The sequence below is a fragment of the Acomys minous genome (genome assembly GCF_964271855.1).
Source record: "Acomys minous genome assembly, chromosome: 12".
Lineage (NCBI taxonomy): Eukaryota > Metazoa > Chordata > Mammalia > Rodentia > Muridae > Acomys > Acomys minous.
Window position 1 is genome coordinate 26,161,149 of NC_140493.1, and position 16,954 is coordinate 26,178,102.

The window sequence follows — 16,954 nt, forward strand, 5'->3', positions numbered from 1 at the left end:
CCCGACATCACGCCCACAGCCCAAGGTCACCCGCTCCCCTTCACACTCTGTCCAGACCTTCCCTCTTCCTCGGGCCCTGGCACTCGGGGTCTTGAGGCTAGGCCCTCCTGTTCACCTCTCTCTGCAGCTTCTCCATCTCATCCAGGTACTCCTGACGCTCCTGCCTTCGACGAGCCAGCTCCTTCCGCGCAAGATGCTGCCGGAAGGCACACTGAATGACAGTAGCGGCTTTGTCCTCTGCAGTTGGCGCTAGAGTGAGAAGGGCAGGGATTTGGACCCCAGTCCTCTTTCCTAGCCACCATCCAAGCAGCTGCTGGGGCCATACGGGGGACCCCAATGGGTCTCAGAAAGCATGAAGGCCGGATGCAGGGACTGTCATGCCTGTCACCCAGCACGCAGGAGGCTGCTGGAGCAGGAGGACCCATGGAGTTCAGTAGTTTAAAGGCAGGCAGGGCTATGTGTGTCTTAACAGCAATGCTTTAAAAAAAAAAAATCCTAAACAGCCGAGTCAGCGTAATGTTCCCTCAGTCGAGCAAGGGGAAGAGAGGGGGCCAGACTAGAGCAGGAAGTCCGCATTGCCAGGGCCTGAAAATTTCTAGCAATCTGCAGCTGAAAAGAAGTTGTAGGGGGCTGGAGAGATGGCTCAGTGGTTAAGAGCGCCGCCTGCTCTTCCAAAGGTCCTGAGTTCAATTCCCAGCAACCACAGGGGACCCAGCAACCACAACCATCTGTAGTGTGATATGGCGCCCTCTTCTGGCTTGCACGAGTACATGCAGGCAGAGCACTGTATACATAATAATAAATAAATATTTTTTTAAAAAGTTGTAGGAAGCCCGTAGAGAAAAGAACAGAAAAACAGACTCTGGTCTTCAGGGCTCACCCACCAGAGCCAGAGGCCCTTCCTGGGCTTAGCTCAACAAATCCTCAAAGCCCGCTGACTGCATCTAAGCCATAAGCTGCCCCAGAGCTGGGAAGGCTCTTAAGTGGTCGCAGCCCGCATCCCAGGACACTCAGGAGAGGGTGTGAGTCTAGACCCTGAGCACAGCAACCACATACTCAGAGCATCCTGCAGAGGTCTACATGCTGGCCCGGCATGGTGGCTTCTAGAAGCAGGGGACGAGAAGACACCATGCAGTCCCTCCTGTCACTGGCTAACCACTGGTGTGTGAAGCCACGGGGAGTGCTCCACCCCACTGGGTCTCTGGGTCCTTCCTTTGAGTGTGTCTGTCTGCCTGTCTGCCTGTCTGCCGGGGTTGGGGGGTCAGCTTCAGAAAGCTGAGGAGCTGGGAGAAGACATGTGACAAGCCAGGTGTCGAGAGCATCTTATGAACAAAAGATAGATGACAATCTGACCTAAGTAACAGGGACTCCGCGACGGGCTGGGTAGACCACCAGGAGAAGTGGAAAATGAGTCAGTACAGGCAATGGGGGGCTGGGGGTGGGGGAATGGAGAAGAAGTTTAGCTGGACAGACACGAACAGGCTGAGGAGCAAGAAGACTGCGCACTGTGTGCCTCTGTGGAAACGGGAGGTCCCAGGTGATCCAGTCGATTGGGGAACAGAAGCCAGGGAGAAGGGAAACACAGCACTGGCACAGGCAGCAAAGCCACCTGGTGACCCTGCTATCTCCAGGGCACAGGCAGATGACGGGGGAAAAGACCATGCTTGGAGGCTCCAAAAAAAATCCCCAAATGGAGCCCACCCCGTGGCACACACCTGCAGCCCACTTCTCCAGGAGCACAGACGGGAAGATCACTTAATCCTGGGGACGGGAGGCCAGTGTGGGCAGCACAGTGAGAGCCCATCTCAGCCAGTCCCCCCAAACAAAAAGAAAACCCTGACATTAATCTTGTGTGTTCCTGTATGTGCAGGTGCACTTGGCTGACTAGCTGGTGAGTCCTGGGGGTCCTCCTGGCTCTGCCTCTCCAGGGCTGGGACCACGGGGTTTGGGGGATTGAACTTAGGCCCTCATGCACGTGCGGCAAGCCCTTTGCTGGATGAGCCATCGCCTGGTCCCCAGACATGAATCCTTGGTGGGTCTGGTGAGCAAGCACTTTACCACCACTGAGCTACACCCAGGCTCTATTTTATTTTGTTTTGTTTTGAGATAGGTCGGAGTAATAAGAAAAGTGACTATAAATAAATTTTTAAAAGAAAAAAAGGGGAGGGGCGTTGGAGAGATGGTTCAGACGTTAAGAGCACTGACTGTTCTTCTAAAGGTCCAGAGTTCAATTCCCAGCAACCTCATGGTGGCTCATGGCCATCTGTAATGTGATCTGATGCCCCCTTCTGGCCTTCAGGTGTACATGCAGGCACATCATTGTATATATAGTAATAAATAAATAAATCTTTTTTTAAAAGTGACTATGAAATTTAACATTCCTCCAGGTGTTTCATGGGCAATGCAGAGGGCCTCCAAAGTAAGCAACTGAAGAAAGAAGATGTAATTACAAAATAAAATGGTAGCTGGGCTATGGTGGTGCATATCTATAATGTGATCTAGTGCCCTCTTCTGGCAGGCAGGCATATATGCAGGCAGAACACTGTATATGTAATAAATTAATCTTTAAAAAAGAACATAGGCCGGGCAAGGTGGCGCACACCTCTAATCCCAGCACTCGGGAGGCAGAGGCAGGCGATTGCTGTGAGTTCGAGCCCAGCCTGGTCTACAAAGTGAGTCCTGGACAGACAAAGCTATACAGAGAAACCTTGTCTCAAAAAAAAAAAAAACAAACAAACAAACAAAACACACACACACACCACATAAAGATATTTGGGGAAATACAGTAAGATTGAAAACTTTTGTCAGAGAACAGGACCCAGTTATAAACTGTAGAGTGGCCAGGCAGCAGTGACGCACACCTTTAATCCCAGCACTCGGGAGGCAGAGGCAGGTGGATTTCTGTGAGTTTGAGGCCAGGTTGGTCTACAACATGAGTCTAGGACAACCAAGGCTACACAGAGAAACCCTGTCTTGAAAAACAAACAAACATAAATAAATAAATAAAATAAACTGTAGGGTGTGAGCAGACTAAACCCTCAGAGCTCAGCTTAATTCAGTGCTTGGGACACAGATGTAGGTGAATCTCTGTGAGTTTGGGGACATCTGGTTTACACAACAAAAGAGCTCAGCGGTGGCTAGGCATAGTGGTTCATGACTTTAATCCAAGCACTTGAAGATCAGACCCAGGCAGGTGAATTTCTGAGTTCAAGGACAGCTGGTATACACACATAGTGAATTCCAGCCCAGCCAGGGCTACATAGTGAGGCCCTGTCTCAAAAACAAAATGAAAAACTAAGGACTCGGTGGTTACATGTAATTGTATAATAGAAAGCGCTGAAGGGAGAATTAGTAACCTAGAACACCAGATAAAGAAAATAATTGGGGCCAGGCGGTGGTGACGCACACCTTTAATCCTAGCACTTGGGAGGCAGAGGCAGGCGGATCTCTGTGAGTTCGAGGCCAGCCTGGTCTACAAAGCGAGTCCAGGAAAGCCAGGGCTACACAGAGAAACACTGTCTTGAAAAAACAAAACAAAACAAAAATAAAAAAAAACAAAAAGAAAGGATTTGGGAACAGACAGAGACAAAAGAAAACGGTTAATGCAGATATAATTGGAATAGCACATACATTATGGATGTTGGAAGACAGCTTTTTCCTTAGACAGCGTTTCTCTGTGTCCTAGAACTCCATCTGTAGGCCAGGATGGCCTTGAACTCACAGACACCTGCCTGCTTCTGTCTCCCCGGTGCTGGGATTAAAGGAGTGTGCCATAATGCGTTCCCCAACTGGGCTCTTTTGTTTGGTTGGAAGAGAGTTTTGAAAGTTAATCAAAGACAGCACATCAGAACTTTGAAACACAACGGTAAATACAAAGGCTAGCAAGCATGCAAAACAATAGAGCTAGAGAAAATTGCCAAAACTAAAGGGAAAAAAGGATATATCCAAAGAATCGATGAATTTATTAAAAAGCAAAATACACATCAGTAGCACATGTATGCTTTTTTTTTTTTCTTTTTTTGGTTTCTCGAGACAGGGCCTCTCTGTGTAGCCTCAGCTGTCCTGCACTTGTTTTATAGACCAGGCTGGGCTCAAACTCAGCAATCTGTCTGCCTCTGCCTCCCGAGTGCTGGGATTAAAGGTGTGCGCCACCATGCCCAGTTTGCACATGTGTGCTTTTTGTACACAAAAGGTATGCTTCAGACAGAAGGGGACTATGACAAATTAGACTCATTGGTTCACCAAAGAATGAAGAAAATAAAAAGACAAATGTGTGAATAAACATGTACAAAACAGTAATGCAAGTACCAGATTATATAATAATTAAAATTAACAAACACAGCTCACACCTTTAATCCCGGCACTCGGGAGGCAGAGGCAGGTGGAACCCTGTGAGTTCAAGGCCAGACTGGTCTACAAAGTGAGTCTAGGACAGCCAAGGCTACACAGAGAAACTCTGTCTCAAAAAAAAAAATCATAAACACACAAATAACATGTGAGGAAAAACACTGCATTCCACAGCACTCCGCCCATCTCATGACCTGTTTGTTCTTTCTGTCCTCTCCTAGGATGTGCCCTGAGCCTTACAGAGGCAGACACATGGTTACGGCTTGAGCATTCAACAGCCACTTTAATCTCAGTACTTTGACCAGTTATGAGTCTCTGCAGTTAATGCTACCCACTACAAAACAACAACAGAAACTTTTCTAACTGCAGTGGTTTGGGTAAAAATGGGCTCAACAGGCTCATATATTTGAACGCTTAGTCACAAGAAAATAGAACTGTTCAAAAGGATTAGATGGGTCAGGAGACCTGGGCCTGTTGGAGGCCGTGTGTCACTGGGGGTGGCCTTTGAGATTTTAAAAGCCCATGTCAGACCCCGTGTCTCTCTCAGACTGTAAATAAGGATGCACTGCTTCTCAAACCATGTCTGTCTGAGGGACACTGTGCTTCCCACCATGATAATAATGAACTAACCCTCTGAAAGTCTAAGCCAGTCCTCAATGAAATGCTTTTTTAAAAAATAAGAATTGTCTTGGTCTGTGACTAAGATACTAACAAAAGCTGACACAGCACTCATCTGTGCATAAACATAATTACTTAGCCACACCATACCCATTGAGCAAAACGGCATCAGTATCCTCCATACTAGGGCCCATGACCTCACCAGCCCTGGCTTTTGGCCAGGTGGTTCACACACCAGACCTGAGCTCCCTCCTGTGGAGCGGGTCTCAAACCCAACCAGAAAGCAGACTTGCCACTGTTGCACCAATGGATACATCTTGCCTGGACAGTCCTGCTGTGTTTTAGTTAGGGTCCCCAGCTGTGTCAGACTGTTGGTGTCACTCTTTTCCCCAGCAGCCTGCACCTTCGAGCATTAAGAGGGTGAGCGAGCAGGGAGGGAGCTGGCAGCTCAGTTCCAGCTTGATTTCCGTGTCTTGAAAGAAAACATAGTGTCTTTAGCAGTAGGTTCTCACCCTCTATTTCCGGGGGGGGGGGGGGGGGGGGCAGGGAGGGAGGGGGGCAGCCAACTGCAGTGGCATTAGGGATCTCCCCGACCTACTCCTGGCACTGCAATCTTCACTTAACAATCTATAGCTTTTGGAAGCAGCTTTATCTTTAATCCCAGCCCTTGGGAGGCAGAGGCAGACGGACTGCTGTGAGTTTGAGGCCAGCCTGGTCTACAAAGCGAGTCCAAGACAGTCAAGGCTACACAGAGAGACCTTAGCCAAACAAAAAAACCAAAAAAAAAAAAAAAAAAAAAAAAAAGGAAATTTTAGTTTTAAATTAGATTACCAAGTATCAGTTTCCTTGTGGCTTTTCCAAACAACCTCAGCTTTGGTTTATCTTCTCCCGACTCCCTCTTCCTGTGCCCTCTCCGGTTAATAAAGAAGCCTTTGACCTTGAGTATACGCCTTCATCTTCATATCACACGTGTTTTGTCACTTACTTCCCCACTCATTTCCCCTCTCATGGGCCCCTTCCTAGTTTCCTGGCCTTAAACACACTTACTTCCATATAAATGTGCATATATAAAAATTAGAAGGAGCTGGAGAGGTGGCTCAGAGGTGAAGAGCACTGGCTGCTCTTCCAAAGGTCCTGAGTTCAATTCCCAGCAACCACATGGTGGCTCACAACCATCTACAATGAGACCTGGTGCCCTCTTCTGGTGTGCAGGTGTACATGCAGGCAAGACACTGTATACTTAATAAATAAATAAATCTTTTTAAAAAATTAAAAAAAAATAAAAATTAGAAGATAGGGGCTAGTGAGATGGCTCGGTGGCTAAGAGCACCAGTTGTGCTGGCCGTGGTGGTACCCGCCTTTAATCCCTTGAGGCAGGTGGATCTCTGTGAGTTCGAGCCCAGCCTGGTCTACAGAGTGAGTTCCTGGAAAGAAGGGCTATACAAAGAAGCCGTTTCGGAAAACTGAAACAAACAAAAATAGCACCAGCTGCCTTTCCAGAGGGATACAGATTTGGTTCTGAACACCCACATCGTGGCCCGCAACCATCTGAAACTCCATTTCCCAGGAGATTTGATCCCTTCTTTTGACCTCCACGGGCACCACATGGTGCACAGACATAGGTGCAGGGAAAACACATATGAACACACACTCCAATTTTTTAAAGTTAGAAGGTAGAACACACACATAAGAGACATTAAGCTCATTTCTGGATCTGGGTTAGCCCACTTAACGTATTATTTCCCAGCGACACCTGTTTCCTTACAGATTCCACTTTTCTTTACACCGGAATAAGAGTCTGTTGTGTGCCACTTTTTCATTATCCACCCATCACTTGATGAGCATCTGGGCTTACTCAGCTGCTGGGGATCAGCAGAGCAGCAGTCAACATGGAAATGTAAGCGTCCCTGTGGTAGGATGCAGGTTTGTGCCCAGGGGTGGTATGGCTGGACAGAGGGTGGTTCTGTTTTTTAGTTTAGTATAATCTTGCCAGCAATGATTATAAGGATTCCATTTTTTTTTTAAGCATCCTCCCTAGCATTTATTGTTTTCTTGATGGTAGCCGTTTTGATTGGATTGAGATTAGACAGTTTCATTTCCCTGATGACTACTGGTGCTAAACACTTTTTTTAAAAAATAATTATTTATAGTGTTTTGTCTGCATGTACAGCTGCAGGCCAGAAGAGGGCATCAGATCACATTACAGATGGTGTGAGCCACCATGTGGTTGCTGGGAATCGAACTCAGGACCTCTGGAAGAGCAGGTGGTGCTCTTAACCACTGAGCCATCTCTTCAGTCCCCCTGTTAAACAGTTTTTAAACTATTTATTGGCTGTGTTTGTTTTATTTGGTTTGTTGGTTGTTTGCTGTTGTTTTGGGGAGGGTTATTTGTTGTGTGGTTGGTTGGTTTTTCTAGACAGGATCTCTCTGTGTATCTCTGGCAGTCCTGGATGTAGGTATTTCTTCCTTTAAGAATGTTCTGTTCCCAAGAAGAGACTTGATACCCTATGATCATATAGAGGGGGAGGTAATCCCCCTCAGGAACAGTCATAGGGGAGGGGAATAAGGGGAAATTGGGAGGGAGGGAAGAATGGGAGGATACAAGGGATGGGATAACCATTGAGATGTAACAAGAATAAATTAATAAAGGAGGAAAAAAAAAGAATGTTCTGTTCGGGCTGGAGAGAGAGCTCAGAGACTAAGGGCACTGACTGCTCCTCCAGAGGTCCTGAGTTCAATTCCCAGCACGTGCTGGCTCACGACCATCTATAATGTGATTTGGTGCCCTCTTCTGGCATGCAGGTGTACATGCAGGCAGAGCACTGTATACATAATAATAATTAATAAATAAACAAATTTTAAAAAATGTTCTGTTCAAGCTGGGCATGGTGGCACACGCCTTTAATCTAGCACTCGGGAGGCAGAGGCAGGCGGATTGCTATAAGTTCGAGGCCAGCCTGGCCTACACAGTGAGTCCAGGACAGCCAAGATAACATAGAGAAACCCTGTCTCGAAAAACAAAACAAAAAAACAAAGAATGTTCTGTTCAATCTCTTAGCCCAGGGTTGTTTACTTCCTTGATGTTTAGTTTCCTGAGTTCTTTGAATGTTCTAAAGTGCTGGTCCTCTGCCTGACGGACAGCTGGCCAGGGCTTCCTCCCATCCTACAGCCGCCTCTTCATTTGGTTCTTTTTCCTCTGCTGTAAGAAGTGCTTTAACGTCTTGAGACGAGGTTTGTCAGTTGTTCTGATTTCCTGAGTAATGGCTACAAAATGGCATGCTCAATTTCCAAATTCTCGCAGGTTGTAACAAGTTCTGCCATTGCATAAACAAGTAATGCCAAAAGTCTCTTATCTTTAAGGAATTTTTGTTGTTGTTGGGTTTTATGTTTGTTTGTTTGTTTTTGGTTTTTTTGAGACAGGGTTTCTCTGTGTAGCCTTGGTTGTCCTGGACTCGCTTTGTAGACCAGGCTGGCCTTGAACTCATATAGATCCACTTTCCTCTGCCTCCCTGAGTGCTGGGATTACAGGCCTGTGCCACTGAGCCTGGCTTGTTTGTTTGTTTATTCTGAGTTAAGGACCAAACCCAGGGCCAAGCACTCTACCACTGAATTAAATCCCTAAGCCTAGAATTCAACTCTTATTTAGGAAAATAGGTATTTTTAAGTAGCAACCCTGTGGCTTGCCTCCATCCCAATGACGTCATCAGGATGGAAGCAGCCGTATGGCTGGAAGCCATATTTACTAAGATGAAAAAAGAGTACACGCTGAGCCAGGTACGATGGCGCATGCCTGTAATCCCAGCATTCACAGAAGCAGAGTCAGGTGGATCTCAGGGAGTTCAAAGCCAGCCTGGTCTAAAAAGTGAGTCCAGGACAGGCAAGGCTACACAGGGAAACCCTGTCTCAGAAAACAAAAACAAAAGAGTACATGCATGTAACTTCACCTCCATCTTGATTGAGATAAACTGTGGCAGCACCCATGAAATATCTTTGTCCTACTGAGACCTCTGCTTATCACTGTATCTCCTTTTTAGACTAAAGGAGCAACAGCAGGCCTCCATAATATTTTGGATTAGAATGCATTTTGTATGGTGATAAACTAAGGTTATAAAGGTATACTCAGGTTAACAAAATCTGACCTAGAGACTTATGGCTGATCTCTTATGCCTTAGCTGTGTTCAACACCATGCTTGCAGACAATTTTAAATAGGGAATAACGTATGTTTGATAATTAACGTATCTGACATAAATCCCTAACGTCTACTCAGGTTAACAGCAATGGGCTTCAAGATATATATCTAGCCTCTTTGTTGTCGCTGACTTTGTGACGCTTCAGCTACTTGAATAAACTGAGTCACATAAGAAACTGTGGTCTTCTATAAAGGTACACTATGAAAGGATCAAAAAAACGTATACAGTCTTTCTGTAGACTGTATTTATGGTTTTAACATTTTATTTTGATGCTAAAGGGTCTTCAATTAAATCTTCAATTCAAACTTAACAGGGATCAAACTGTAAATCCTGATCTTATAAAAGCTACTAATTTGTTGTAAACTGTTAAAGATAATTAAGATATGCAAGCTAATGGTAAGTCACTTTGTTTTTTGTTTGTTTGTTTTTTGAGACAGAGTTTCTCTGTATAATAACCCTAGCTGTTCTGTTCTTGCTGTGTAGACCAGGCTGGCCTCAAACTCACAGCGATCTATCTGGCTCTGTCTCTGAGTGCTGGGATTAAAGCCACCACACCTGGCTGTCAGTCACTTTATAAATGATCACATTCTTTAATGTGCGCAGAACTATGCACATAGTCATGCTACGTATAAATGAAATTCAATTACAGGGACAAGCTTTATTTGGCTTCCTAAATATGTCTTCAGAGTTAAGCCTGAATCAAGTAACTAAAAACAAGTAAAGTTTGTTTAAAATGAGGTATACTTAATAGATGGCCCTCAAAAGCCCCCCAGAGATTGTTGGTTTTAAACAAAATCCCAAATGTTCAATTTTTACCAATAAAGACTCAGGAGCTAAAGCCGGGTGGTGGCGCACACATTTAGTCCCAGCACTCGGGAGGCAGAGGCAGGTGGATCACTGTGAGTTTGAGACCAGCCTGGTCTACAAAGTGAGTCCAGAGAGACCCTGTCTCAAAAAACAAAACAAAACAAAACAAACAAAAAAACAAAGAAAAACAAAAACGCCTGCTAGCTCAGAGAGGCAGAGAGCACCCAGCTGACCTCCCTTCTGCTTCTCCATCGTCTTCAAAACCCTTCAGGCTCAACGCGCTTCCTTTCTATCACCTGTGGGTCTCATCTCTCTAGCCATCCACAGTGCAACAGTGGCAAGTCTGCTGTGGAGTAACCAACTGCTTTCTGGTTGGGTTGGAGGCTGCTCCACAGGAGGGAGCCCATGTCTGGTGCTGCGGACCTGGCCAAAAGCCACGGCTGGTGAGGTCATGGGCCCTACCGCTGTTGTTTTGCTCAATGGGTATGGTGTGGCTAGGTAATTATATTTATGCATAGATGAGTGCTGCTGTCAGCTTTAGTTAGAAATGCTGTTGTTGTTGTCATGTTGTAATGGGCAGCAGTAACTGCAGAGACTGGTCAGAGTGCTGAGGCTGAGAGGCTACTAAATGTTCAGCCATAAATGGGACATCTACACGGTCCTCTGCACCGCTCAGGGAACACTGCAGAAGAGATGGAAGAAACAGCGTGATCAAGGAAAAAGGGGTAGCCGGTTGTACGATGCTGTTTTCCAGGCAGGCCATGGAGATTGTAAGCTTAACTCACAGCAGTGACTGTCTACACAAGACCTGCTCAAGACTGTATCTGTCACCATCCTGCCATGCAGTGGGGGAAGGGGACTCACATGGCCCCACCCTGAGTTCATGGTTGCTGGGGGGGGGGGGAAACAGATGTTTTATGCATTGGTGTAGCCATTGGTCGGCTGGCTGTGCTCCTGTAAATAGTCCCTCAGCCACACTCCTATAAGCAACCCTAGTGAAAGGTGCGCCTCCCACACACAATATGGAAGGAGAAGGAAGGCTAGCTGGAGAGAAGGTAGGGATTAGAGGAAGTCGGGGGTGGGGGGGCAAGAGAGAGTAATGAGGGTGGATATGATCAAAATATAGCATTTATGTATATGCAGATGTCAGAACGCACAACTGTAAGTAATGTATGCTAATAAAAATACTAAAATGCTTAAAAGAAAGGAAAAATAACATTATAGAATCCAAAGTTTTAATACAAGCTGGTTCTATACACACATGCACGGAATGGGGAACCATCAATGTATAGGAAAATAAAAATCCCATAGTCAGGGAAGAAAGAAACAACTTTACAATAATAGCTGGAAGCTGCTGTGTCCCTGACACAGGCAGAACACCAGACAGAAGTAAGTGGAGAGAGTCGGGCACTTCACACAGGAAAGCCGGAGGGACCGTGGGGACCAACGTAGCAGTACCCACGTCCACATGCACTCGCTGCCCAAGGGCAAGGGGGACATTATCTCAGAATGTGGGGCAGGGTTTTCAGTGACTCCCCTGCAGAGCACGCGCTGTGCCTTCTTCACCGAGGGATCAGGGAAAACATCACAGGGGCCATCAGAGAAGGCTTAGCGATGGGTGAAGTCATAGCACACAAAACTCTACCGGGTGCAGTAAAAGCAGCGCTGAAGGGACTCGGAGCTTTACTATTACAGCAGTAAACAAGGTGCATGTCAAAGCCGCAGTCCACCTTGATGACGTCAAGAACAAGGGAAGGAAAACCTAACCAAACCCAAAGACCACAGAGAGGAGGAAATAGAGTTTAGACAGAAGTGAAACGGAAAAGGCACAAGTCATTTGCTGCTCTCGCAGAAGAGCTGGGTTTGGCTCTGAGCACCCACATCAAGCCCCTCACAGCTGCCTCTAAGTCCAGTGCCAGGGGACCCATCGCTCTCTTCTGGCCCCTGTAGGCACCTGCATGCATAAGTATGTACAAACATATAAACCAAGATACGTACACATGACTAGAAATAAAAACTAAAATTTTTTTGTTTGTTTTTTTGTTTGGTTGGTTTTGGTTTTTTGAGACAGGGTTTCTCTGTGTAGCCTTGACCGTCCTGGACTCGCTTTGTAGGCCAGGTTGGCCTCGAACTCACAGGGATCCACCTGCCTCTGCCTCCCGAGTGCTGGGATTAAGACATGTGTCATCACGAAAGGGGGATCATACTACAGATTCTGCAAAAATAAAAATGACTGTAAGGGAATGGTGTAAGTCAGATAGGCCAGTGGCCGGTGAAGGGTCCGGAGAAACAGCTGGGAGTTAGGAACACCTGCCGGTCTCCCAGAGACCTGCATCTACTTCTCAGCACCCAGGTTGGGGGGTTCACAACTGCCTCTAACTCCATCCTCAGGGGCTCAGCGCCTCTGGCCTCTGTGGGCACCACACTTGCATGTACTTACCGCCCCCACATACACATAATTTCAAGTAATAAAAATAAAATCCTAAAAAGTAAGGGGCCACAGTTAAAAGCTACTCCTGCTCCTCCAGAGGACCCTGGCTCAGTTCCTAGCATGCTCATCAGGTGTCTTACAACCACTGTTGTTCTGGCTCCAGGGAAGATGATCTGGCTCCAGGGAAGCCGAGGCCTTCTGGAATCAGCAGCCACCTGCATGCCCGTGGTGCCCGTAAAGGTAAGCAGGCATACACATAAATAAAAATAAATAAATCTGAAGGGAAAAGAAACCTCTCAACAAAGTCCTAGCTAGACATGATGCTTCATTGGCATATTCTGGGTAACGTGAAGAGAGCATGTCCCAGTGTGGTGAGGGATAGGGCATGTCTCAGCCTTCCCAGTGGGGTGAGGGACAGGGAGCACCTCCTGCCTTAGTCTATGAGGCTAGCACCCCCTAATACTAAAGCCGGGCAAAGAAACCACAAGAAAATCCGGGACAGCACCTCTTAGGAACATGAATACAGAATCCCTCCAGCACGCCCCAGCAAGCTGAGTTGAGTAGCATGGCTAAGTCTTCTCCGTCATGACCAAGTAGGACTTGTTTCGGGAGTGTAAGGATGGTTCAATGTATGAAAACTGACAAACTCAATATGCTCCACCAACAGCTGAGGGAGGATGTATTATCACGCTGGCTGATTCAGGGAAGCGTTGAAAGAAGTCAGCACATTTTGGAGACACTTCACACATTAGAAGTAGTGGGGGGGGGAGGGGCGGAGAGATTGCTCAGCAAGAGCACTGGCTGCTCTTCCAGAGGACCCAGGTTCGATTCCTAGCACCCACAAAGTGAATCACAACCATGTGTAACCCCAACTCTTGGGGATCTAACGCCCTCTTCCGGCCTCCACAGATACATGGTGCACAAGGATGGGTAGCTGGCGGGATGCCCGACTCAATGTGACCGGCTACAATGTGACCAGTTGCCATGGGTTGTTGCTATCATGTCTTCCCTGCTGTGGTGGGCTGCAATTTTCTTAAACTGTAAGCCAAAAATGAACCCTTCCGCCCTCAAGGGGATTCTTGGTCAGGTAGTTTGCCATAGCAACAGGAAATGTGACTAATGCCAGAGGTGATGTGCCATTCTCCGCCGAGACCTGGTGTGTGCACAGACAGGAGATGGAGAGAGAAGAGGCATGGAGCACAACAGGGGTAGCTGCTACTCTGGAGGGGCGGGGCAGACAGAGACAGAGACAGAGAGAAAGACAGAGATAGAGTCAGAAAGAGACAGAGAGACAGAGACAGAGAGACAGACAGACACACAGAGAGAGATAAAGAGAGAGAGAGAGAGAGAGAGAGAGAGAGAGAGAGAGAGAGAGAGAGAGAGAGAGAGAGAACAAAGGCCCTTAAGAGCAAGAGTCTTAAAGCGGCTCGGGGCCATGTATTGTGTATTGAAAGAATCTCCATTTATGGTAATGGTCAGTCACAGCAGCACAAAGAAACAACACAACAGAGTCAGTCCTTGAACATCTGGACTGGAGCTTTGGCACCCACAGGTCTGGGACACACACAGACACCCTGAGGTAAGAAGAAAACTTGTTGTATCTGGCATCTCCACTCATCAAGTCTGACCCAAGGCAGGCCTAGACGGGGTGTCACCCCGTCACCTGTGGTGTATCCTCTGGGTGGGAGCCGATGGTGGTAAGGCAGACCAGGCACGGCATACATCTTGACCAGCTGAAATGCCATCAATTATATCCCCTGTGCCAGAAGTTCCTGATGCACAGCCCCCTCTAGGAGCACCTGGCCACCCACTGCCCTGGGCAGGAAATGTGTCCTAAGTGGGCTCCAGTTGAAGGCAGCAGGCTCCTGGGAATACTGAGACGAACAGTCCTGGGAACAGTGATTTGGAGGAAAGGTTTGAAGGAGGGTAGGGAACAGGTTTGTAGGAATAGTGGCATTTGGAGTGACATCTCTAGAGAGGATCTACAATCTGCGGTCACCTGATGACCGCCCTGTGGACCTCGGCCAGTAGGCTGTGAACTGTTGGGGGTTGGTCTGATGCTATTTGTATTCAGATGCTAAATTCTGGGCCCGGAGATCTGGCTGCAGCCTAGACAAATGCATCCTCACATATGCTGAACAATGTTGTGTAAACTTTGCTCCCCAATTATCTCTGATTGGGTAATTAAAAAGCGAGGCAAACTATAGCTGGGCAGAAGGGAGGTCGGTGGAGCTTTAGTTCCTGGGCTTGGGGTCTCAGGTAGGGACCCTGAGAAGAGAGAATAAGGAGGAGGAGGAGGAGGAAGAGGAGGTTGCAGTGGGGCAATACGGACCATGAGCACATGGCCATGAGGGCTGGCCTGATGGAGCAGAAGCAGCCCAGACAGGAACAATATGGCAAGTAATATTGGGGAACATGGCTGGGAGATAGAAAAAATAGCTGAGAGGGTTGATATCTGCCCAGCTCTGGTGCTTTAAAGCTTATTATAAATCTAATAAATCTCTGTGTCTTTTATTCAGGAACTAAATGGTCTAAAGTGGGGTAGAAACTCCTAATAGATAATTAAAAAGGAAAAGGGATGTAGGACCCCGCCAAAAAAAAAAATTTCCTCTTCAACGAGCAGTGGCTCTGGTGACAAGGACTGTCTCCCAACATGAGTCCTTCTTGTAAGAGAGACTTAGACCAGACAGACTACCCCTGCTGAACACACCTTTCTTCCCGGGTCATCAGCTCTAGGAGACGGCACAGAGAAAATCAATCAGAAAGCCACAAATATCAATCAGGGCTGAACAGCAAAGGGAAGACGGGAGGATGGTATGCTCTCAGAAGAGCCCTGGGATAACAACAGGGCACCTATGCTATAGCAACCAGCTGCCCCTCCTGAGTAGCCGACCGTGTCAGCACGTGGGTATGAGAACTGTTGCCACCACTCATTCCTGGCACCCCAGCAGTAACACTCCTGAGTCTGGCCTGCCCGACCACTGAAGGTCTTCCCAGGATATGCATCAACTAGGAGCAACAGAGGCGGTGCTGCAGTACAAGAGGCAGCACCGGTCCTTCTTGGGGGCGCGGGGGGGGGGGGGATACTGTTGCCTCTTACTTGGCCTCCTTTCTGGTCTGTAGCTCTGCTGGGAACTGCAGCCCCACACATCTGTCCCTGCTGGAGTCCCAGGACTGTTTGGCCCTGAGCTATACAGAACCCAGAGCAATGCATTAGGTATACGCAGCCATGCTAGATCAACCTACAGACCTCGTGTGCATCCTGTCCTGGGGACAAGGCTGAGTCTCTGAGGACGCGAAGGGAGGAGGTTCGCAGGAGAGGGGTGTTCACCAGCAACACAGGTGCAGCATCTCCCAGGGTTACATGCCCCTTGGCTGCTCCGAGAATTTTGGGAAGGAGAAAAGGAAAGGGAAAGTATAGAATGCCAAGGGGGTGGGGGGTGGGGGTGGGGCTGCTGGAGCGGATCCAGGCACTGGCTCCTGGGAGCATGGCAGATGGAGGGCCACTGGAGTGAGCCTAGAGGAACCGGGCTGGATGTACTGGGTTCAAGAAACCCACAGGGGTATTACGGAGCAGCTGGAGATGGGGTTGGGTGATGGCGGTGAGACCTTAACCTAACTGAGCCTCGGGAACACAGAGGTGGGGCCGGAGCCAGGAGGCGAGCAGGTTGGCTAGACCTGGTCCCTCCGGTCCATAGGGTCCATAGGCACTAGACTTCAGAAAGCAGGCACAGGAAGGACTCCAGGACTTCCCAAGCATGGCCGAGGCTGGATAATTTTACTGCCACCAGAGGGCGACGGACTCAAGGCAGGAGACTTGGTGGGACCTTTGGGAGGCAGTCCAGAGCCAAGGGCTAGCAAGGCATAGGAAGGGAGCTTCTCTGCCTACTTCTGGCCTGCTGTATAGAACATACGAGCACACGCAGGTGTATATACGAAAGCACACATGTCCTTGCGCATTCCTGCATACACATGTGCATATGTGTGTATACTCACGCATACCATAGCTATCTGGGTCCAGGACAGTCCCTTTACTGCCAGCCCACCCCTTAGCAGATGTAGGGCACCCAGGTTCTCACCTGCAGGAACCTTGGGGTTCTCAGAGTAGGGCCCTCTGGACACCTGACCTGTCTTCTTCTGCGACTGGAGACTCTCTCTTGGCTTTCCTGAGAGAAGGTGGCACAAGCGTTAGGATGTGAGCTGTCCCCTCACCCCATCAACTTCAGGTGGCATTTATGGGACACCAGCCAGGGCTGTTCCCAGGCTATTAGGGAAGGCCTTACAAGGCCAGCACATGCGGCAACTTTAATGAGCAGCGTCTTCCAATAGCAAATATGCCTTGGGCTGGCACAAGCAAGAACCAACAGACACACCCACCCAGACCCGGGCAGGTGAAAGTCCCTACAACCCGTGCCCCTCACAGTCCTGACGGCTGTCTCCCACCCAAACGACGTCCCTGCCATTTTCCAAGCCCTTCGGCAAAGCCTCTCTCCAACTCTGCTCCAGAGGTGCGCTCAGCCTGCTCCTGAGGTTCCTAGGCAAGGGCAGGCTGGATGGGGG

At 48.1% G+C, this 16,954-nt stretch overlaps 1 protein-coding gene across 8 annotated transcripts in view; it reads right to left on the bottom strand.

Annotated features, from left to right (window-relative positions):
• The window catches only part of IQANK1 (IQ motif and ankyrin repeat containing 1), a 31,082-nt gene that overhangs the window by 9,441 nt on the left and 4,687 nt on the right, over nucleotides 1–16,954 (bottom strand). For 7 of the 8 annotated variants that reach the window (XM_084751609.1, XM_084751608.1, XM_084751607.1 and 4 more), the window contains 2 exons: nucleotides 16,474–16,560; nucleotides 116–249 (listed from right to left, as the gene is read on the bottom strand). In XM_084751609.1, coding sequence (XP_084607735.1) covers nucleotides 116–249; nucleotides 16,474–16,560 — 221 coding nt within the window. Of the gene's footprint in view, nucleotides 1–115; nucleotides 250–15,494; nucleotides 15,584–16,473; nucleotides 16,561–16,954 lie in introns of those variants that run through there. The other variant, XM_084751610.1, reaches the window with a different exon arrangement.